The sequence below is a fragment of the Bicyclus anynana genome, chromosome 11 (genome assembly GCF_947172395.1).
Source record: "Bicyclus anynana chromosome 11, ilBicAnyn1.1, whole genome shotgun sequence".
NCBI classification, from domain to species: domain Eukaryota; kingdom Metazoa; phylum Arthropoda; class Insecta; order Lepidoptera; family Nymphalidae; genus Bicyclus; species Bicyclus anynana.
This window is the reverse complement of record NC_069093.1, coordinates 8282167-8306215: the sequence shown is the minus strand read 5'-3', so window position 1 is coordinate 8306215 and position 24049 is coordinate 8282167. Positions and strand designations below refer to the sequence as shown.

General features: G+C 37.1%; 4 protein-coding genes across 7 annotated transcripts in view; 3 read left to right on the top strand and 1 right to left on the bottom strand.

The window, feature by feature from the left end:
* Positions 1–335: 335 nt before the first annotated feature.
* LOC112052072 (26S proteasome non-ATPase regulatory subunit 10) lies at positions 336–2183 on the bottom strand. The gene is made up of 4 exons (XM_024090984.2): positions 1907–2183; positions 1513–1758; positions 885–1054; positions 336–496 (listed from the first exon to the last, which is right to left on the bottom strand). Exons 1-4 carry the CDS (start codon positions 2006–2008, stop codon positions 346–348), a joined length of 669 nt encoding a protein of 222 aa, XP_023946752.2. The 5' UTR covers positions 2009–2183; the 3' UTR covers positions 336–345.
* A 279-nt stretch (positions 2184–2462) lies between these two features.
* LOC128198019 (uncharacterized) lies at positions 2463–9329 on the top strand. 4 transcript variants are annotated; one of them, XM_052884350.1, is made up of 6 exons: positions 2493–3020; positions 3439–3645; positions 4751–4861; positions 5251–5361; positions 6405–6476; positions 7021–9329. In XM_052884350.1, exons 1-6 carry the CDS (start codon positions 2975–2977, stop codon positions 9303–9305), a joined length of 2832 nt encoding a protein of 943 aa, XP_052740310.1. In that variant the 5' UTR covers positions 2493–2974; the 3' UTR covers positions 9306–9329. The 4 variants fall into 4 exon arrangements, with proteins under 4 accessions (XP_052740313.1, XP_052740310.1, XP_052740311.1 ...); XM_052884351.1 differs by lacking the exon at positions 6405–6476 and having other exon boundaries at positions 2494–3020; XM_052884352.1 differs by lacking the exon at positions 4751–4861 and having other exon boundaries at positions 2496–3020.
* Positions 9330–9854: 525 nt separating this feature from the next.
* On the top strand, positions 9855–23737 carry LOC112052070 (diacylglycerol kinase epsilon). The gene is made up of 12 exons (XM_052884222.1): positions 9855–10180; positions 10908–11070; positions 11767–11891; positions 12359–12482; positions 12784–12857; positions 13943–14077; positions 15770–15906; positions 16441–16615; positions 17473–17641; positions 19350–19405; positions 20430–20519; positions 21242–23737. The coding sequence occupies exons 1-12, from the start codon at positions 9980–9982 to the stop codon at positions 21356–21358; spliced, it is 1566 nt and encodes a 521-aa protein (XP_052740182.1). The 5' UTR covers positions 9855–9979; the 3' UTR covers positions 21359–23737.
* Positions 21317–24049, top strand: part of LOC112052057 (kinesin-like protein KIF19) — a 45790-nt gene continuing 43057 nt past the window's right edge. Inside the window, exon 1 of the mRNA XM_052884220.1 lies at positions 21317–21372. The gene's annotated coding sequence lies outside the window, so the exon portion shown is untranslated. The remainder of the gene's footprint in view (positions 21373–24049) is intronic.

Sequence of the window (24049 nt, the reverse complement as noted above, 5' to 3'; positions counted from 1 at the left end):
TACATTTTAATGTAATCGGGCGTTTTAAACACGCGTGACCTTGGAACGCTCGACTTTTAAAGATGGCTCCACAGTTGGTGCACTTAGAAATCCGACGACACAGTGGAGAGGTTATAGCCAATGTATTTTTTGAATAAACGGAGAAGAAAAAACATAGTGAGAAATCTTTCTTAATTCTCCGTGTGTAAAGACTGCCTATCCACATTGGGTATCTGAGTGGTGGACTATTGAATATGAACTGGAGCTGAATATGAGTCGCCAATGATGATGATGATGATGATGATGATATGCCACAATTTGCGACCATAATTTGGTAAAAAGAGAAACAAAAACCATATCAGTAAATTAATCTGTCAAGTTTATTAGAGTGTTTTTTAACTTATCAGAACATACTTGTAATGGGGTTTTTTTTTCTTTGTTGCTTATATTCAAATTCGCACCAGCCTTAACTAACATACAGGCAACAGCTTCTCTATCCTCCTCGCAAGCCAAATGCCTGTAAAAATTAAATCTTCTTAAATTAATAATTCTAAAATTTAAACAAAATAATATGTACTTAAATAAAAAAATAAAATTGTTTAATTGTATATTTCTATTCTTTTTTAGATTAAATTCCTATAGATGTAACCACAGTGAAGTTGCACTTTTTACAGCATAAAATTTTATTACCCACCAAGCATTTAAGTAATTGCATCTATTACTCATAGATACACAATAGCAAACTAAAAAGCAAGGAATTTTTTCTTACAACTTAGATATTTCCTTATCCAGCATAATTTTTTGGCTATATCTATAGGTATTAAGTCAATGCATTTATTAATCTGTTCAAAAGACTTGTACACACCATTGAACCAGAGCTAAATGTTTATTATGTTCACACTTACAAAGGAGTGCAGCCAGTGGAATCTGATACGTCTACTTGTATGTTTGGAGTTGATAAAAGCAGTTCAACTATGTTGGCTCTACCCTGCGCTGCAGCTCTGTGGAGTGGTGTTGCACTAAGTACATCTACCTCATTTACATTGGCGTCAGCATCAATTAATAGTTTTGTTATCTGAAAAAAATAGTCTTTGTAAAAATATTATCATATTTCTTAGCTCTCTGTTATTTTTTATAAAGATTAAAGAGATTGTACATACCACTTAGAGATATAATTAAATAGTTATAATATATATATGTGGTATGTACAAATATTTTTCTTTAGATATTTTATGTTAAATAATTGTAATTTTTATAATATTAATATTAAGCCAGTGTCCTCCACGAGTTTGTCAACTTTGGCATTTTGAATATTTTTTTAGAATTTTATTGACTTTTTGGTGTGAAATAATTATTCTCTAATCTATATATATAACCATTATAACCATTTTTTTTTTAATTCTTTTACCAATAGGAAGTTATGTTATTTGTGAGTGTCATAGGCTATATTTTATCCATGTATTCCTGGGAAACCGTAAACCGTAGAGCATCTGCTACAGTAGGTAGTACATATATTTAAATAGTTATCAATACCTCTTTATGTCCTTTTGAACATGCATAATGTAATGATGATTGACCACGATTAGATTTATGATTTACATTAGCTCCTTTTCCAATTAAAAGTCTGACAACTTCTAACCTTCCTGCAGAAGAGGCTAATATTAAAGGAGTGCAGTTTGTGTCATCAATTGGGTCTACAGGGCTGCCCAAATCTAAAAGAAAATCCACGAGATTTTCATTACCGCCTAGGGCAGCCCAATGAATGAGTAGTCTGTTATTCTGAAACAAATGATGATGATATAATATGAAGTTATAAAATTAAAAGATTAGGTAGGTTGGTGTAAATAAATTACATGCACTTTATTTTGTAGTTTAATAACGCTGACTCTGAATTCTGATATACATTAAAGAAAAATGATTTACTTACTGGATCTAGGGCAGCTATTAAGGTTTTATCTTCGTCAGTTTTAACTTTAACTTGATTAAAATCACCTTTGTAAGCTTTTTCATAAACAGTGCCGATAGACATATTGTTGTATATGTTTTGTGTTAATTATAAACACAATATTAACGATCTAAAACTGCCAATGATTTGTAATTGTTTTGATTAAGGTATAATCACAAATTAGAAAAAATAAAAAAATATTGAAAATTGCAAAATCATACAAAAGTACAAACACAGCACATAGTTTCTTTCTTTTTAATCTACCGTATTTTAATTTTTATTGTACTCTGTGTCTACTACTCAGCATCGGATCACAGATGACCATTTCCACCACAGATATATTTTGAAAATATATCTGTGGTGGAAATACGGAAAATGTTATTTTCCGATGGTTTTCCATTTTCCTGATAATGTTTTATATTGGCTAAAGCTAAACTGTATTGCTGCCAAAGTCATCAGTCAATTTGACATCTTTGACTGTTGACAAATGACAGTTGATTACATGCAGGGGGGTGGCACTGGCTAAGAAACCAGTATTCCGTGTAAAAGTTTTACGAAAACGATGTCAGAGGTCACTTCAGTAGTTTTTATTGTGCCATAACTGCCATAGATGGCGCTAGAAAACGTACAGATAAAGTAATAATTTGTAACATATCGATTATTAAGAAAATAATTATCAATTTTTAATTATGTATAAAACGAAATTTAAATATTATACAATTGTTTTTAGTTAAATCAAGCCATTTAAATATTATTTTCATAGAACTCTAAATCTATACATAGATCCATAGACCATAGATCGATATCTATGGTCTTATAGAAACGCATCGCTTTGAAAAATTAAATCAATATGGCGACAACAACATTCTGTGCATACGCATGTCTGAAGTTTTTTCCATATTATTAGTGATTCTTTGTGAAAATTTGCTGCTGATCCGCGTTGAGTCGAGTTTTTATTCCTCCGCCGTGAAGTGTAAAATTATCCGAAGAATTTTTGGCGAGTTGAGCTTCTAGCTCCTCCCCTACCCAATTCTCTATCGAGTTAACAACATGCCCAGACGGTGTGAATTTGGCTGTCCATCACCTTACGAATCGGGTAAGTAAATTTTGTAGATAAGGCTCTTAGAGTATAATATTAGGCTGATATTTGATAGGCTCGTTATACCAAGCACTCGCTCCGTACCGTACTCCTACCACTGCGAGATTTAGAGTTGGACATGTGTTATTACCCCTCATTTCATGTGCCCACGTCGGATTGTATGTTCATACTGTTTCTCGAAACACAATAAACATATATAACAGCGTTGGTGCAGTTTTAGAGCCAAGTCGGACAGAAAGAGCTCAAGCTTTATATATATGAGAGAGAGTGAGAGAGAGGTTTTACCACGTATTTATGTATGGTGATATAAATTACAAAAATTGCACAAAGCGCCTGCTCTCTATCTGTCTGTGTCTATCTATTCTTTGTGTTGCACTCATAACTTCAAAATATATGACTATGAACTGATTTACAGGTGTCACTATTCATAGATTTCCTCACATGAGAAAGAATCCAGAACTTTTCAAGGTTTGGGTGCATGCAGTGGGAGGAAAATTGGAGAAACAGGAAGATTATGAATATTACCAAAGAAAAGTTATATGTGATAGGCATTTTAAAGAGCAAGACAAAAACCGCAACAATCGTCTGAACTCTATGGCAGTACCATCACTCCATCTACCAGGTAATGTTCATTTATTACTTATTAATATACTATACTACATTTCAGTAACCGTACTGTTTCACCTACAAACTCACAACCATTCCCTCTTTGTCTTTATAATATTAACATAGATTATAAAATAAAACTGACTTCATAATTGTTATTTAATTAATTACTAATTCAAAAGGGGAGAGTGTGACATAATTTAATGGTTAGTCTTTCACTTCCCACTACTATTACTAAACTGAAGCCACTGAGATGTAAAACTTTGTCACTCCCTCATCTTCTATTTATCAACATTAATAATTAGAAAGTATCAGTGGCTAAGAGTCTATACAGGCCAATTCCCATCAGATTACCTTGAAAAATCCATACATACATATTCATTATTGTAATATATATATCTGTATGACAAACCGGACTTTGTATCATGCATTATGCATTTCCTTTTCAATGGGATACCTTCATCAATATTCCATCGTTCGTTACTGCTAGGTATTATGTTATTTTATTATAGCTGTCTTCATTTTTTTTAGAGCATCATCATCAGCTTATTAGAGCACAATCACACAAGTTCTGAGTTAAAGTGTCCTTACCAGAAAAATGCCTATAGCTTTTACTTTGAATGTTTAAATTTAAATTGGGTATTTGACATAATGTCTAAATATATTGATTCATATGTGTTTATTAACTGGTTAACTTCAAAGATTTCCTTAATCCTACACCCAGTGTAACAAGTCCCAGGCTCTGCTAACAGTCTTTCTCTCTGCCACACAATGAAGATGGCACTTAGACTGTGAATCTAATCTAAATATGAAAAACATAAGATCCCACAGAATGTTCTGTTGTACCGGTTGAACCCGGTTTGAAGCAAACAGTATCTATTTTATCTTAAAATATGGAGGTATGAGATCTTCTGTTGCTTGATGGTCTTAACAAGTTTGGTTTTCTTCTGCATTCTTGCAAGAAACACTTTCGCCATTCACCTGTAGCATTCTATGGTATGTCCACATCTCAAAGGTTTCCAGCTGGTTTATGTAGGTCTTCCATTATCCATATTTCATTGTCTTCCATATTTTTAACCGCTAAAGTATTATTAATTTATTTAATTTTAAATACTTTTCAGATGACATAAATCAGCCAGGTGCACTTGCTGTTACGCCTGATGTTCCATCTGCATCTCTGTTGTTAGAGCAAGTCACTTCTTCATCTTCAATAAATCAACATCATATGGAAGGTGTTTATTTTTTTTTTCTTTATTTTATGGTTGATGGTAAGTGATGATGCAATCTAAGATGAAAACGGGCTAACTTGATAGGAGTAGGACGAAAGCCCACTCTATTCAGTTTCTACACAACATCGTACCGAAACACTAAATCGCTTGATGGTACGTCTTTGTCCGTAGGGTGGTAACTAGCCACGGCCAAAGCCTCCCACCAGCCAAAATATTCAACAGTAATAATATTATTTTTTTATTACTGAAATTTCTTTTTATCAATACATATAAATACAATTAAAGTGTCTGCCTGTGGTTCTAGATACCTGTGTTTTCTGAAGTGCTAGTTGTTTGCAAACAAAACTAAATTTTAAGGTATTAAATTTTGTTATTTTGTATATACTTTTCAGATGACATAAATCTGCCAGGTGCACTTGCTGTTACGCCTGATGTTCCATCTGCGTCTCTGTTGTTAGAGCAAGTCACTCCGTCCTCTTCTATTAAACAACATCAATTAAAAGGTATAATATTATTGTTTAATAACTGTTTTAAACTCCTTTTATAGGAAATAGGTTTATTTATGACTAGCGGACGCCCGCGACTTCGTCCGCTTGGAATTTACTTTTTCATAAATCCCTCGGGATCCATGGAATTTTTTGAGATATAAAGTAGCCTATGTGTTAATCCAGACTATAAACTATCTCTAGTTATAATTTCAAGCGATTCGGTTCAGTAGCCGAGGCGTGAAAGAGTAACAAACACTCATATATATACTATCAAAATCATAAAGTTTTCGTAATTCTCGTGAATCCAAGGATTTTTTCGGAATTAGTAGTAGTGGATTAACACATAGTTAATCCAGAGTAAAATCTATTTCCATTCAACAAACATCCATATAAACTTTCGTGTTTATAATATTAGTAGGAAGTAGAATTATAATTATGCTTGTTGAAGAGCGAGCAATCACATAAAGGTTGTATTAGTTCTTGTACATCTATTTTGAGTCACAGTGATGATAATAAAGTTATTGTATTGCTCTAATTTGATTTTTTGACCAATAAGCACATAATAATTAACAATACAGTACATAGCAACCTTAGTGATTTTAATAAATCTGAATTCACTATATATATATATATATATATATATATATATATACAATAAAATATTTTAAATAGATTTTGAAATTTTATAATCTTATTTATTTTGCAAATATCCGGACAATCTTTGTTAACATTGACCTTATTTACCCAAATGCATCATAAAAATCATTAAATTCAAACCAAGACATCATCCTCATTGTGATTGATCACTTATATTTAAATGTTTCTATGAGTTTTTGATGATTTTTAGCTTTATTAGTATTAAAACATAAGTATTACTACTAAGATGATAAATAATCAATTATAGTGATTTGCAGCACAGCTATTAATAATAATTTATCAAAATGTATAAAACCAAATGGTTTTACTTGGATAAATTATTAAAAGCTGTGCTCTAATTTAGTAGCCTTATTATCATCCAAAAAATTGTGTTTATGTTGATTTTCATTTTCTTTTTTCAGAAAAGTTTGCTGCTAACGTAGCATCAGAACACAACTACATTAAACGTGATAACACATATTTTGATGTAAAAAGTAAGTTCAGCTTAAAGTTATTGAACTTTTTAGTAGTTGTAGAGTCTGGGGAAGTACCACCACCAATCAGCATTGCTATTTCCCTCTAAAGAGTTTGGTTGCTAGTACCTTTGCCTCACATTGATATATCTGAATACACCTTAACACTTTTTAGGACATATTCCTTGCATGCCCTGTATATGTTGCTCTGTTTATAAACCGCGCAGCGTCAGCTAGTTATTAATAAATTGGATGACACAAATTAAATTTTGTCAGAGTATTAACTCCATAAAATTTTTACTCTAGTCCTTCCTGTTTTAACAGGTTATTAATGTAATATTCTGATTATTTCAAAGATTTTTTTTCAAATTCACTATGTTTTTTTCACATTATTATCAAAGCGCTTATTTGTATACTATGTTTTTAGTAATAAACCTTGGAATACCTTTTTCTATATCATTCTGAAAAATAAAAAAAAACATGCCAATCAACTTGAGAACCTCCTCTTTTTTGAAATCGGTTGAAAATGCAGTCCATTAGTCTCACTAAAATTTAACATTTCCAGGGAAGAGAGTGTGCAAGAAAGTTACTTCTTCAGTCATTACCAGTCAACTGGGAGTCTCAAGAACACAAATCAAATTATTAAAAAATGAAATTAAAATATTGCAAAACAGATGTAATCGCTTTAAGGCAAGATTGGCAGGTGCAGAAAAAATCGGCAGAAACAATTTTTTTAGAATTTTGACGCAAAATATGACAGGAGCTGCTAAAATTTTTACAGGAATGCAATATAAACAGACACCGAAGAAACCAAATGGACGTCGATTCACCTTAAAAGAAAAGGTCTTATCCCTATCGATATATAAAAGAAGTCCTAAAAACTACAACCTGCTATCGAAATTCTTCACTTTACCATCGCCTAGAACGCTAAAGAGCCTACTGACACAGCTAAAATTAGAAGAAGGTCTCAACAAAACTGTGTTTTTAAAAATTAAAGAAACTGTTAAAGAGTTGAGTCCAGAGGATCGCTTGGTAACATTAATGTTTGACGAAATGGCAATAATGCCTCACATTGAATACAATGTTTCCAAGGATAAGTTGCAGGGTTTTGCCTTTAATTCAAAAACTTTTGCTGACCATGTGCTAGTTTTTATGGTTAAAGGCATAAAGAAAAAATTTAAACAGCCAGTGGCTTATTATTTTACTAGTTGTTTAAATAAATATAAACTAGAAGAATTGATAAAAAAAGTAATAAAATATGTTCAAGGGACTGGGCTCAACATAATAGCCACAGTATGTGACCAAAATACGATTAATGTTGGTGCTATAAATGCCTTAATAAATAACACAAAGGAAAAATATATCAGGGAAAATAAAGAATGGAGAGATGATTTTATTCAAATTGGAAATAATAAAATTTTTCCATTATATGACATTCCACATATAATTAAAGGAATAAGAAATAATATTCTGACCAAAGATTTAAAATATTTTGATGTTGACCGTAAAGAAGAAAAGATTATAAAATGGGATTACTATAAACAAGTTTATGAAGCTGATAAATCCTACGGAGAATTAAAACTTCTACAAAAATTGACAGACGAACATATATATCGAGAAAAAATTAAAAAAATGAAGGTTAAAACGGCGGCGCAAATATTCAGCCACAGCGTCGCCGTCGTCACGGAACACTTGACCGCTAGAGGTGATGTACCACAGGAATGTAGGAATATTATTCCATTCACGAAAATGATAGACAATTTGTTTGACTCGTTAAACAGCAGCACTTTTCATGTACCTAATGGTAAAATATATCGAGGTTGTGTAAAAAGAAACTCACCACACCATAAATTATGGAATGATGCCATTAAAATGCTCAAATCTGTTAAATTTATAAAAGTTGTAAAATGCAATAACAGTAACAAAATTAGATTTGTTGAAACATCCAACGTACCCTCTATACAAAATTTAATCAAAACGATTGAGGGAATTAAAAACGTATGGAATCTTTTGTCACATAAATATTCATTTGATGCTATGTTCACAAGAAACTTCAATCAGGACCCACTGGAAAACTTTTTCGGAAACGTGAGAAGTCTTGGAATTAGAAATACGGCGCCAGATACAGTAGCCTTTGAAGGAGCATACAAATCATTATTGTTAAATAATTTTAATACTATTCATTCCTCTCACGCCAATTGTGAAGGGGATGAAAATACGTGCTTACAAAATATAGACTTTTTTTTAAAGGAAAATGTAGCTTCTGTTTCGGAACAAACAGTTAGTGTTCTACCTGATGAAAATATAGACAATGATGAAATTGTTTTACCAGTGATTAATTTAAATGAAGATATAGTAGATGCTGGCCAAGGAAATTACGTCTGTGGGTGGGTCCTGACAAAGTGTTTAACCAAAGTGGCAAAATCTTGTAAAGATTGTAGGGCCGATGTTATTGGTGATCCAAATCATAAATCAAATGAGTATTTACGGGCAAAAGAATACAATAAGAATAAAACAAATTTATGCTACCCTTCTCCAAATTTATCCAAATGTTTTGTACAAATACAAAATATTACACACGAAATGCTTAAGAGTAGAGTTCCCAAAACTAATCTTAAAAAAAAAATCAAGATATTTACGGATATATTTGTAGAATACCCGTTTGCATGTGTCAATCATAAAAATGAAATGAAATTTTTTTTTGAAAACACTGTTATTAACATTTTAATTCACAGTTGGTGTCGCTCTATTAACAGAATTTTGACTGGCAAATCTACATATAATGGTGATGATGAAGTGAAAAGTGCTGCTCAAGCGTATAGAAATAAGCATAAGTGTCACAAGTTTTAAATAAAATGTTACGTATATAATAAATAGGTCTTTTATTTTGAGTAAATGAATAAATTGAAGGACTATCATAAATAGCTCCATTTCACATTAGAAATAGTTTTAGTTTGGAATGGAGCTGTTTTTTGATGGTTTTTTGGAATATAATTATTTGAGTACACTGAGGGCATTATTTATATATATATATATATATATATATATATATATATAATGTCAAAACCACTAGAACCCCAAGCCGTAAAGCCTTAAATTTTATAAAAAAAAAAAAGTGAATGCAGCGCCATCTCTCTGCGTTTTCGTAAAACCTGTCATCTGTCAAATTCAAAATAATCTTCAAAAAAAATCGCGAGTCACATCTCTATTCCCAATGTATTATACTACTCTATGATTACATGAAATGAAATGAAATGATTTCGTTTTGAATTGAATTTTAAATTTATTGGTTTCATTTTCATGTCTTTACGTTTACTCTTGTCTTCAATATATGTGCTATTTAAAATATCAGAAGATTTGTATTGTATTCAAATTAGAATTACTTTCTGAATTGTATATTTGCCATTTCATTCCTTTGAAGCATTTAAATTAGTGTGTAATAAATTCTGTGTGATATTTCGTAAAACCGATAGTGTTTGCTTTATTGCAATAGTATTTAATGTTAACAATAATATTACTTAAAAATGGATACAATCACACAAATAAACTATAGTATTCATTTTAATTATTATTTTCTGATCGGGGGATTATTCCTTGGTTACCTTGTTTATCGTATTATTCACTCGCTTTTAGGAGATAATACTTTTACACAAACCAAATATCGGGTGCGGGGTCACACTTGGAGAAACATTGACTGTAATAAATCAATACCATATAATATTTATGTAAGTGTTGTTGCTATGCATCATCATTAGCTCAAATAGCTCCTATGAGAACAAGTTCTAAGTTAGAGCAGTTTTGTGGATCTAAAGCTAAGCTCCTAAACTGTGGTTGGTCACTATCATATATACATATAAAAATGAATCCATATATCCCTTGGTCACGCAATCACGCAAGGCTGGACCGATTTTACTATTTTGCTTTTGATGTGTTTGTTATTATCAGGAGAAGGTTCTTATGACAAAAAAAAATTAAAAAATTGTGTGTTAAAAAAAGGTAGAGGTAAGATAGGGCTAAGGGCAGGAAAGGGATATGGTAGGGGTAGGTAAGGGTAGGGTAGGGGTAGGGTGGAGGTACACGGAGGTTGCAGGCGTCCGCTAGTAAATAATAAATAAACCTAAACGGTTAATACTGAATTGACCTGAGAGCTACTGCGTCTCGCATTCTCAGAGATTGTCAACCGATTGGTCTCCCAATACTCCCCACCAAACTCGTGGAACACTTCTTACTCAGCTCATGATGACATGAGAAGACCATACAACGACAAATACATATGCTTATTAATTAATATATGTATATGGTTAAGTGAACTGTTAGGCATTGAGATTGTAAGTTTCATAAAAACCATTATCCTTCTTGTCGGAATGATAATTTTGATATTATCTTAACAAGGTTCTATCAATAAATTGTGGTTTTATGTTATTACTACTTGGTTTATGTCTGTGTTTTCAGTGTACAGTTTGCAGTAAGCTAATGCTACCTGTAGTGGGCTTGTTCTGTGAATGCTGTGCAGTGAGCGCGTGCACCAAGTGTCATCGCATTGTTGACAAAAGAAACAGATGCAAACAAATAACATGGCCCATAGGAAAAACCTTTAATCATCTTTGGGTTAATGGTAAATTATGGACTCAGTTTAGTAGGTGATAGTGAAATAAGAAGTACTGTGGTGAATATAAAATAATTGATTTAAAGGACCTGAATACTATTCCAAATCTCACTTGCGATATTGTAATCTGTTGTCAATATGTTGTAAACTTAACATGCTGATTATAATTTTACATGTTATATTTCACCTGAATAGATTATATATACCGAAAAATAACACATTAAATTTTATTCAGAATGTTCAGTTCACAATATATTGACAGATTACAATATCATGAGTGAGATTATAAACTAATGTATTTTACAATGTAATGGTAACATATACTTAAAACATTCTCAATTGAGAGCAAGTATTTACAAGTATAACTATTTATTATCACTTTTCTAATCAGAACCCAATTTTTCAAAAATTTTGTACAGTTAAAGCATGTTTGAGTTATGTTATGATGACTAGTGTATAACACAATACAAAAATAAGCCTTCTCTTTCTAATATCTAATGTTTTTTAATTATAAACTAAATGTAAGTTAAAGTGTTAGATAGCATGGGTACGGTGACATTTGCCTTATGACGTTCATAATATGTGCTATTATCGTAAATCGCAGAAAAACTTTCAAGAGTGAAACAAACTGTCACTGTACCCCTGCTATGTGAAAAGCACTATAATGAATAATAGTTATTAAAAGTTCATTTTGTATGTTTGCAGTGGGAGCTGCTAATAGAAACAATGCAGATCACAGTGAGGATGGAGAGCTATTAATAAACAAATACTTTTGCTCCTGGTGCCAAAGGACCAAAGTTAGCCAAGAAAATTTATTAGATAACAATGAAGTAAGTGTGACATTTTCTGTTAGATCTGATTTTCTTAAAACTTAAGTGTATAAATATCTGTACATTGGTACTGAAAAGGTACCTTTAACAAATATACAATACCTCCTGTACTAAGTAATAGCTGTGCCTTGTGATTTTACCCCAATAGATCTAGTTTCCATGGATATTTTTTTTATTACTTCTATGTGTCATTAATGTTGTTACTAAATAAATAAATAAATAAAAAATACAGACTAAGACCAAAATCTGTTTCTGCCAAACATACAAATCTGATCAGCTGTAGAGCCATGATTGAGTAGCCAATATCCATCTAAACTTACACAATTTATAATAGTAAAGAATATTTTTTTTGAAGTAATAGTTTAAGATTGTACCATATTTGGCACTTAATATTCATTTAGTGCTAAATTATGGTACAATCTATAATATAACCTGACTTGTTGTATTAATTTAAAATATTATTTTAGCAATGTGATTTCCAAAAGTACAAAAATATTATTATTCCACCTGCAAATGTTCAAGTAGAGAAAGGGAAAATTGTAAATATCAAACCACTATCCAATGAAAACTGGGAGCCCTTGATAATTTTTGGTAAGTTAAAACATAATCATCTAATTAAAATAAATTGTGTTTTAATAATATAAATTAATAAATAAATACCTTTACAATTATACATGTATTAACATAAACAGGTAATAAATTAAATAATAATCTATTACATATATAATATACATCTTATAATATTTATCTTTGCAGCTTAGTTTAAATTACAATAAATGTTTATATACTCAGAGGCACAATTATCCGCCCACTTTAATATGACGCGAGTATATTAAAGTAGGCGAATAATTGTGCCTTTGTGTATATTATGAAATATACCTCCTCTTTGCAGCAAATAGAAAGTCTGGGAGTAATAGAAGTGATGAGGTTCTTTCCATATTTAGAGGCCTTCTAAATCCACTGCAGGTTTGTTCACCGTTTTAAATTAGTCAAGTTAGTTTTTTTCATTATTTTTCTTTTATTTATTTTTATTTTTTTAAATGTTTTAACAATGCTTATAAAGTACACATATATATAATACAAAACACTAAGATTAAAAAAAAAAATCCGATGCGACATTTTGTGTGCTTTGTGTACAACCAACCAGAGCTTGTCCAAGTGAGGAACCTCCTCATATTACGCGCCATGACAAGAATCACTGCCTTCTGTAACAGACCCTTAACCCAATAATTAAGCGAAAGCTTCTTACGGTATTGGTTATGATGTAATTGATAAGACTGTATTGGTAGCAATGATAATTTTATACTATAGATCGGTTACGTATAAAATCACCGCAAAAAGTGATCCGAATAATAGGCTACAAAACTGAGCGCACACATGCACAATTTTGTCTTTAATTCCATTATTTATTTATGTATATATAGTTTTTACAATTCTGAACACACAACTCGTCATTGTAGACGATATTTAGATACTACATATTTGTTTAAATAACGTTAATTGTAGACCACAACACTAGCATTGAGATGTGGAAATATCCTCTCTCCTCATTTTTCATGACCTAGTAACACATCTAACAATACTTAACATCGATATAAATAGTTAGATGGGCCCCTCCATACTAAAAAACGCACAATTTTATGTCATTACCCAAAGACGTGCACGCACATCTTATCTCAGTACGTAACAAGCGCATGCTGTGAGTAGACGTGGACTTGAAAAAATATTTACTGTTTTTTTTTAATCCCTTAATTATGCCTTCGTGTATATTTTGGAAGTGTAACCACAAGCCACAACATGAATAAAGGGAAATGTGTTAAGAGTGATTACGTACGACGTACTCAATGTGCGAAATCAATGACAATTTCGAGACGCTTTGAGGCTATCTGACGATGTACGATCGATGGTATTTACCATCATTGATTGGTAGTGTGAACTACAATAGTCCGATGAGTCTGGACCCCTTCCTTTTAAATTATTGAGGTTTAAGACAGCCCTAAGGTGTGCGTAGTCATTTGCGGATCAAAGAAAGAGTTACCCTTGATACACAGGTGATAGATATCAGCTCGACGCCGCCGGAGCGTGCAGTGCGCTGGTTTCCCGCGCGCTGCCGAGTGCTGGTCGCCGGCGGCGATGGTACCGTCGCCTGGGTTCTGAATGCGCTGCATTCCGTGCCGCATGTTAAGGTATATTGAATAGCTTTTTTTAGCTGGTGGGAGGCTTCGGCCGTAGCTAGTTACCACCCTACCGACAAAGACGTACCGCCAAACAATTTAGCGTTCCGGTACGATGTCGTGTAGAAACCGAAAGGAGTGTGGATTTTCATCCTCCTCCTAACAAGTTAGTCCGCTTCCATCTTAGATTACATCATCACTTACCATCAGGTGAGATTGTATTCAAGGGCTAACTTGTAAAGAATAAAAAAAAATTGAATAGTTTTTTTTCACAGGAATATCCTACTTCCTACTAATATTATAAACGGGAAAGTATGTATGGATGTTTGGATGTTTGTTACTCTTTAACGCCGCTACTACTAAAGCGATTTGGTTTAAATTTGGAATGGAAATGGATTTTACTCTGGATTAACTGGGATAAAAATCCCAAAAAATCTATGGTTTCCCGAGATTTGCAAAAACTGATGATTTTAATGATATGAATGTTTGTTATTCTTTCACGCCTCGACTACTTAGCTGAAATTTGGTATTGAGATATATTATAGCATGGATTAACATATAGGCTACTTTTTATCCCGAAAAATCCATGGTTCCCGAGGGATTTGTGAAAAACTACATTCCACGCGGACGAAGTCGCGGGTGTCCGCTAGTATTGAATATTTTTTCTCACAGGAATATTAGCCATATGTTTATACAGTATCTACCTTTTGACTAAGTGCCTTTTGACCTAAAAGCCTTTGCTGTGGGCATTTGTCTAATATGCTTGCTTTCCGACTACTAACTCTGGACATCTACATCATCATCATTATCAACCCATATTCGGCTCACTGATCAGCTCGAGTCTCCTCTCAGAATGAGAGGGGTTAGGCCAATAGTCCACCACGCTGGCCCAATGCGGATTGGCAGACTTGACACACGCAGAGAATTAAGAAAATTCTCTGGTATGCAGGTTTCCTCACGATGTTTTCCTTCACCGTTTGAGACACGTGATATTTAATTTCTTAAAATGCACATAACTGAAAGTTGGAGGTGCATGCCCCGGACCTGATTTGAACCCACACCCTCGGGAATCGGAGACAGAGGTCATATCAACTGCGCTATCACGGCCCTGGACTGCTACTGAGAATTTCTTAAAAGAACGATAAAACCTATTAATTTTGAGCCTGGTTCACGATCCAAATTCAGAAGAGTGAGAAAGCCTATTTCTTTTTTTTTGAGATTTGAATCTAGCCAGCTGACTGTGGAGCCATTGAGGCTTATAATATACCTACCTATGCAATACCTTAACAACAATTAAAATTTGGGATTCAGTGCGCAGTGCGCTAGATTTTCTCCTTTCCTGACAATATGAAGTATTCAATAATCCTTTGAAGATCCTGGTTGATAGTCATTTCAATATCTTAGCTGATAAAGCACCTATTAACGGTGAAATAGATCAACTTATCATCCATTATCATCATCTTTAACAACCCATATACGGCTCACGAGTCTCCTCACTCAGAATGAGAAAGGTTAGGTTAATAGTCCACCATGCTGGCCCAAAACGGACTGGTAGACTTCACACACTTTACTTATTAAGGAAATCCTCAAGTTCCTCACGATGTTTTTCCTTCACTGTTCACTGGGAATCGAAGGCAGAGGTATATCCACTGGGATAAGATAGATAATAGTTAGGGAAATAGATCACAATAAGCATATTTGCAGGCGACAGTGGGCATACTGCCGATGGGCACCGGGAACGACCTGTCGCGAGCGCTGGGCTGGGGCGCCTCGTGCTCAGACCTCGACGCGCACGCCATCGTCACTTCGTTGCAACAAGCTCAAGAACAGATTATAGACAGGTACCATAAATGGAACAATGTGACACATATGAAATAAAAAAAGTTAATTCTAAAGTTAAAAGCTCTAAATAATTGACACTAGTAAATCAAGCTTATCTTCAAATTGTCTTTGAAGCAAATTAAAAAAAAAATCACATGCCAAGTTATAAGAGTGAATATGAAAGGTTTCCTCTGAGTAATAATCTTAAAACTGTTATTTTAGAAACATAAAATTGATCTCATTAATTAGCTTGTGTGGTTAGCTTGCTGTTATATGAATGAATGAGTTGAATTTGAGTCTGAGGCGGGGAAGGTTTTAAAGTACCTATTCAGTAGGCCAACGACATCTCGTGACGAGAAATAGATATATACTTATCAACCAATAGTGGCGCAACCGGAAATAATGCTATCTCTTTCGTCTCATCGCAACGAAAGAGATGATATGCATGAGATGTAAGGACTCATTTTAACCCTACAAGTATGGCATAGACGTTTTATCTATAACTGTGTTCCTAAGCTAAATCCGATATTTATTTAGTTTGTGAAACATTGCAGATGGAAGGTCACCATAACGCCGAAGCACGTGCTGGGCCGCCTGCGTGCGCGGGCGGCGCGCGAGCTGTTCGCCTACAACTACGCCAGCATCGGCGTGGACGCGCAGGTCGCGCTCGACTTCCACCGCGCGCGCGCCACCTTCCTCTACCGCTACACCAGCCAGTACCTCAACTATGTGAGTGTTCGCCTACAACTACGCCAGCATCGGCGTGGACGCGCAGGTCGCGCTCGACTTCCACCGCGCGCGCGCCACCTTCCTCTACCGCTACACCAGCCAGTACCTCAACTATGTGAGTGTTCGCCTACAACTACGCCAGCATCGGCGTGGACGCGCAGGTCGCGCTCGACTTCCACCGCGCGCGCGCCACCTTCCTCTACCGCTACACCAGCCAGTACCTCAACTATGTGAGTGTTCGCCTACAACTACGCCAGCATCGGCGTGGACGCGCAGGTCGCGCTCGACTTCCACCGCGCGCGCGCCACCTTCCTCTACCGCTACACCAGCCAGTACCTCAACTATGTGAGTGTTCGCCTACAACTACGCCAGCATCGGCGTGGACGCGCAGGTCGCGCTCGACTTCCACCGCGCGCGCGCCACCTTCCTCTACCGCTACACCAGCCAGTACCTCAACTATGTGAGTGTTCGCAGTTCGCACTTCGCACCAGTGGCGAAGGTGGAATTTTGACGAAGTAAACCATCCCAAAGGAAAGAGAATGCTTACCGCGTGGTATAAAACCGATTTCTCATTTTCACCGATTTCTACCCTACTTACATCCATTCATATACAATTATACAGTCATTACAATCTATACTAATATTACAAAGAGGTAAAGTTTGCGGTATTGTTGGGGGGTAATCTTTAAACCTACTGGAACCAATCCTGTAAATTCTTTTACAACCAAAGAGTCACTTTATTTTTAAAAGGTAACCTGATCGGAATCGACTTGTATGGATCTTCGCCGCTAGTTTCCACTAAAATGCTATATTTGACATAATGAGCTATTAGTACTAACTCGGTTGATTTTGGGCAGTTGACGTACGCGCTGCTGGGCGTGGGGCGCGTGCTGGACGCGGGCACCAGCGGCGGGCTGGAGCGGCGCCTGCGGGTGCGCGCGGGCGAGCGCGAGCTGTCGCTGCCGCCGCTGCAGGCGCTCGTCGCGCTCAACATCCCCTCGTGGGGCGCCGGCGTCGACCTCTGGAGTGAGCGCATTCTGATCTGTACTGCACCAGCGGCGGGGGGAGCGGCGCCTGCGGGTGCGCGCGGGCGAGCGCGAGCTGCCGCTGCCGCCGCTGCCGCCGCTGCAGGCGCTCGTCGCGCTCAACATCCCCTCGTGGGGCGCCGGCGTCGACCTCTGGAGTGAGCGCATTCTGATCTGTACTGCACCAGCGGCGGGGGGAGCGGCGCCTGCGGGTGCGCGCGGGCGAGCGCGAGCTGCCGCTGCCGCCGCTGCAGGCGCTCGTCGCGCTCAACATCCCCTCGTGGGGCGCCGGCGTCGACCTCTGGAGTGAGCGCATTCTGATCTGTACTGCACCAGCGGCGGGGGGAGCGGCGCCTGCGGGTGCGCGCGGGCGAGCGCGAGCTGCCGCTGCCGCCGCTGCAGGCGCTCGTCGCGCTCAACATCCCCTCGTGGGGCGCCGGCGTCGACCTCTGGAGTGAGCGCATTCTGATCTGTACTGCACCAGCGGCGGGGGGAGCGGCGCCTGCGGGTGCGCGCGGGCGAGCGCGAGCTGCCGCTGCCGCCGCTGCAGGCGCTCGTCGCGCTCAACATCCCCTCGTGGGGCGCCGGCGTCGACCTCTGGAGTGAGCGCATTCTGATCTGTACTGCACCAGCGGCGGGGGGAGCGGCGCCTGCGGGTGCGCGCGGGCGAGCGCGAGCTGCCGCTGCCGCCGCTGCAGGCGCTCGTCGCGCTCAACATCCCCTCGTGGGGCGCCGGCGTCGACCTCTGGAGTGAGCGCATTCTGATCTGTACTGCACCAGCGGCGGGGGGAGCGGCGCCTGCGGGTGCGCGCGGGCGAGCGCGAGCTGCCGCTGCCGCCGCTGCAGGCGCTCGTCGCGCTCAACATCCCCTCGTGGGGCGCCGGCGTCGACCTCTGGAGTGAGCGCATTCTGATCTGTACTGCACCAGCGGCGGGGGGAGCGGCGCCTGCGGGTGCGCGCGGGCGAGCGCGAGCTGCCGCTGCCGCCGCTGCAGGCGCTCGTCGCGCTCAACATCCCCTCGTGGGGCGCCGGCGTCGACCTCTGGAGTGAGCGCATTCTGATCTGTACTGCACCAGCGGCGGGGGGAGCGGCGCCTGCGGGTGCGCGCGGGCGAGCGCGAGCTGCCGCTGCCGCCGCTGCAGGCGCTCGTCGCGCTCAACATCCCCTCGTGGGGCGCCGGCGTCGACCTCTGGAGTGAGCGCATTCTGATCTGTACTGCACCAGCGGCGGGGGGAGCGGCGCCTGCGGGTGCGCGCGGGCGAGCGCGAGCTGCCGCTGCCGCCGCTGCAGGCGCTCGTCGCGCTCAACATCCCCTCGTGGGGCGCCGGCGTCGACCTCTGGAGTGAGCGCATTCTGATCTGTACTGCACCAGCGGCGGGGGGAGCGGCGGATAAATAGTAAAAACCAGCTGTACCTCTTTATCCAACATAGCGGACGTCGGGACAAGGGTTGCAAACTAATGATTTTAGACTTATTTCGTGGTTGTTCTTTACGAATATTATTTAAACGGGTACATACAAAATCTCGTCATTTTATCGTGGTATGTACCCGTTTAAATAATATTCAAGGGTTGCAACTCTAAAATCTTGGATTTAACTTTACAGTATTGTACAGTGTACATCCTGTGACAAATACAAGATTAGATGTAACTTCTGAATGTAGGTACTTCCTAGGCAATATGTCATAATAAGACAATGTAATTGTTCAAGGTTTGGGCAGTGAAGACGAAGTGCAGGAACAGCGCATGGACGACGGGAAACTAGAGGTAAGCATTATATCAAGTAATAGTAAAACAATTAATTAATAATTAATATGTAATTAATAAATCTTCACAGTAAATCGTAAAAGTGTCCTCTTTTGACAAATATACAAATATTATAATTTTTTAAACTGAAATTCTAATTTAAAATATAATAATATTCTGTACCCTCACTTACAAAGTTATTTGAATTTTGATGAAATGTCAAATGTTTAAAAAAAAACTTTAAATGTTTGATAATAAATAATTGTTATAATTATTGTTGTACTATAGATATATCTAGCGCGTCTAAACTGAAGCGATCAAAAGTGGCTAATTGTCATAATTTTATTAAATCGCATAGTAGTTATTTAAACAAATAATACTTAAATATTGTATGCAATGTCGAGTTGTGTGTTTAGGAAGTGTAAAACTATCTAAATATATATAACAGAAACACAAAATTATGCGTGTGTTCACGCTCAGTAGTGAAGCCGAATAGGCTAGTTGACATGTTTTTTAAATGGTCTTAAACAGTTCATTATCTTTCTACTAGACTGATAATTGTTTTTTCATATTTTTTGACGTGATTACATAAAAATTTTAGTTCACCGATATGTTTTTGACAGTATACGAGCCAAAACAACAACAGTTGAAATATAGACTGTCATGGCCGACAGGCGTGGCCATGACAGTCTATATTTCGACTGTTTCATGACGTCACTATAATAAATCCCATACAAATGGAGCGTTTGACAAAAATATTAGTTATAACGATTAGTTCGACGTTTAATACAAGTGTGTTAATGACGTCACAAAATGGACGACAGCGTTTTTGACGTTTGGAAAATTTGAAAAAATACGTGGTATTTAAATTGAGTTTTTTAAGAAATCCTTAACATTTATGAATTGAAATCGATATATTTCGGATATATTGTTCAAATTAAATTTGATATGAGTCAACTATCCTATTCGGATCATTTTTTGCGGTGATTTTGTAGGCACGTAACATGTCTATAGTATAAAATATCGTTGATTGTTATGGTCACAGGTGGTCGGCATCTCTTCGTCGTTCCAAATAGCGAGGCTGCAAGTCGGTCTGGCCGAGCCCTACCGGTTCACTCAAGCGTCTGATGTGTGGGTCAGTATATACAAAGTCAAAGTTTATTTATTTCAATTAGGCTTACCTCTACTCTACTGCTACCCTACCCTTACCCTACCTTACCCCTACCCTACCCTAGCCTACCAAACGGAAGCTTAAAAAATGGAGTAACTTATCCCGTTTTCCCAACATTTCCCTTCACTGCTCTGCTCCTATTGATTGTAGCGTGATGAAAAGTATACTATAGCCTGCCCAGGAGTATGAAAAATAATTGTACCAAGTTATGTTAAAATCCGTCGAGTAGTTTTTGTTTCTATGACGAACATACAGACAGACTGACAGACAAAAACTTTACTGATTACATTTTTGGCATCAGTATCGACCACTAATCACCCCCTGATAGTTATTTTGGAAATATATTTCATGTACAGAGCTGATCTCTCTACAGATTTATTATAAGTATAGATAATAATATTTTTTTAATTTTTAATAGTGTTTTGTATTATATTTTGTATTTTATAAACTTTGTTAAAAAAAAATGACAAATAAATAAATGAGAGATTTTGTATCATTAATTAAGGTCATCAATCATTAAGGTCTAAAGGCTTTCGAAAGTCCTTACTTTTTAAGCTTAAGAGCCTTTAGACCTCTATAATCCGGCCCTGTCATAAAATGGGTTTGTAACAGACGTCTACCAACTATAAACCACCTCCCTGCAAAATTTCAAGTTTGTAGCATAATATCAAACATTCCTTATAAAGATTGAACTGGACGGGTGCTGCGCGATGCAAGTGGACGGCGAGCCGTGGATGCAGGGTCCGGCCTCCATACACATCGAGCCTGCGGGGCGGAGCACCCTGCTGCGGCCTCGACGCTGACACGCTGTGTCGGGGTAAAGGTCACCACTCACTTGTTCCGCACCGCACCAACACAACATGCGGGTTACAGAACTTTGTCAACGTAATCATTCCTAGTCAGGCATCCCTAGAACATTTTGTACACCTGATTACTAACAAGCTAATTTTTTGTGAGTAGCTTCATCTCGATGAGGCGATCAACTTTTTTATTTACAAATATTCTTGATTCTGGTAGCTAACTAACCAGGAAACGAAAATTTTATAGCGTCGGAACAAGATATTTATTTTTTCATTTATATTTTATTATCGTATTAAAAATGTTACACTAGTACGATTTTTTTTAAATAACCAATGAGGGAAGGAAATTAAATAACTAAAAAAATTATAATCATTTACTACAATTTAACTAGGCAACCCATGTGCAATGTGTCAATGTGAATATTTTTTATTAAATAACAGATGAGAGCGGGGGGACACGATACCTTCTGCCTAACCTGCTAAGGTTTATTATAATGATGATCTAGAATTTGTATGGAACAAATATTACGCCAAAGAATAGTGATTGATATAGTATACTTATTACTTATACAATTTTACTGACAAGTTATAAGTACCTATAAAATATTAAGTACCTAATCGTAATATTATTGTATCACCAATTGTACCTACCTATAATATTATAGAATATGGCCTAAACATTTTCAGGCATTATTTTAAATCTCGGTGTTATTCCATTTTAGATTAAGTAAGTTAGTTTAATATTATTTATTGTGTGAGGGTTGTATTACTTGGAATATGGGCGTTAACTTTATTGTAATGCGTAAATTCACAATAACCTAACAACAACTATATGTTCTACATGAAAAAAAACAATGTAATATTAACTGTTTGGCTGACGCCGCGTTGCAAGAACCAGCTCATGAATAAGGGCCTCGTATGGGTTTGAAGTTGTTAAACCGTGTTTTTGAATAATTAATTAAAGTAATATTACTGTTTTCCTAGAAAGCTTTTGTTTATTGAATATCATAGACCATGAATCTCTAAAAAAGTTAAAATTTGTAGTTTTTACAGAACAGTGCGCTAGGTGATTAGTCAGTGACGAACTTTAGTATTAACTGTATGTTTCATTTAGTTTCTAAATATTCCATAATATAGGAGTAGAGACACATTATTTCGGCGACCTCTGTGACGCAGTGGACTTGCAAGACGGAGGTCCTGGGTTCAATCCCGGTTGGGCCGATTGAGGTTTTCTTATTTTGTCCGGCTGGTGGAAGGCTTTGGCCGTGGCTAGTTACCAACATATCGGCAAAGACGTACCGCCAATCGATTAAGCGTTCCGGTACGATGTCGTATAGAAACCGAAAGAGGTGTGGATTTTCATCCTACTCATTACAAGTTAGCCTGCTTCAATCTTAGACTGCATCATCACTTAGCATCAGGTGAGATTGTAGTCAAGGGCTAACTTGCAAAGAATAATAAAAAAAAAACAATAACAGTGAGTCACATGAGACTCATCGAACAGAAAATTAGCTGGATCTGACTTGTTCCATTAAAATCACACGTATGCACGCTAGACCTTCGAAAACTTTCATATTTGTTATGGTGTCTGTGATAGCCAGACCTTTCATCATCAACCCATATTCAGCTCACTGTTGAGCATGAGTCTCCTCTCAGAATAAGAGGGGTTATACCTTAGTCCTCTACGCCGCTGGTCAAATGCAGATTAGCAAACTTCACACACGCAGCGAACTAACAAAATTCTCAGGTATGCCGGTTTCCTCACGATGTTTTTCCTTCACCAATGGAGTTGCATGTTCCAGACCAGATTCGAACATACGCCCTCCGAATCGAAAGCAAAGGTCATATCCACTGGGCTATCACGTTGGCAGATGGTGAACTAGAGTGTGGGCCATGGTGGCTTTGGGAGATTGCAGGGTTCAAGGCTCTTAGGTATTTTTTTTTTTCATTATCTTCATTAATATGGAAGTTATATCCCCGTTAGCCAGACAAGAAGCTGCGATGAAAATCTGGTTTAAGTAATTTTGAAGGTACAAGCATACATTCTTACAGTTTTCATAAAATTTATTAGTCAATAATTTTTTACCTATTACGTACTGTATTCATTATCCACATAGAGGAGCATAGTAGTGGAATTGTAATGGAATAAGTTGGAACTGTAGTGCGGTAGATATACATATCTTTTAAGCATTTAATTCATGACTGTTTTGTGTGGATATTACTTAGGCATAGATAAGCAGCGCGATTGCTATATTTATCTATATATCTGTGCTATTTCTACGAACGTAAGGTGCAAGATGTTGTCGTCCAAACATTGTAGCTGTAGAATGTATCCTATTGTTGTTGTGATGGTATACCTAAATAAAAGTATATTAAATTGAAGACATCGAAGTTTTTTTATGAAATACATTTCCTTGGCCTTTTTCAGACTTATGCTAGACTCGAAGCAATGTGTAAGATAGGATTATCTACTAAACTAATACAAAATTTCTTTTTTTATGTGCAACCAGCCTTAGTTTGTTTTGACCAGTGGATATGCCTAGCAGGCCACCAAAGACATACTCTTATCTCGTGAAGATAAATAGACAAACTATCGACTAATAGCAGCGATGTCCTAGTCCCATCTTTTTCGTCGCAACGCAATTACAGTTATAGCTATATTTCCGGTTGCGTCCCAGATCAACTGATGGGTTT

Coding starts and splice junctions, on each gene's coding strand:
- LOC112052072 (XM_024090984.2), bottom strand. CDS start 2,008: ATGTCTATCGGCACTGTTTATGAAAAAGCTTACAAAGGTGATTTTAAT. Junction 1,759..1,906: donor TAATAGCTGCCCTAGATCCA/GTAAGTAAATCA, acceptor CATTTGTTTCAG/AATAACAGACTACTCATTCA. Junction 497..884: donor TCCACTGGCTGCACTCCTTT/GTAAGTGTGAAC, acceptor TAATTTTTACAG/GCATTTGGCTTGCGAGGAGG.
- LOC128198019 (XM_052884350.1), top strand. CDS start 2,975: ATGCCCAGACGGTGTGAATTTGGCTGTCCATCACCTTACGAATCGG. Junction 3,021..3,438: donor TCCATCACCTTACGAATCGG/GTAAGTAAATTT, acceptor ACTGATTTACAG/GTGTCACTATTCATAGATTT. Junction 3,646..4,750: donor ACCATCACTCCATCTACCAG/GTAATGTTCATT, acceptor AATACTTTTCAG/ATGACATAAATCAGCCAGGT.
- LOC112052070 (XM_052884222.1), top strand. CDS start 9,980: ATGGATACAATCACACAAATAAACTATAGTATTCATTTTAATTATTAT. Junction 16,616..17,472: donor CCAGCCAGTACCTCAACTAT/GTGAGTGTTCGC, acceptor GATTTTGGGCAG/TTGACGTACGCGCTGCTGGG. Junction 19,406..20,429: donor TGGACGACGGGAAACTAGAG/GTAAGCATTATA, acceptor TTATGGTCACAG/GTGGTCGGCATCTCTTCGTC.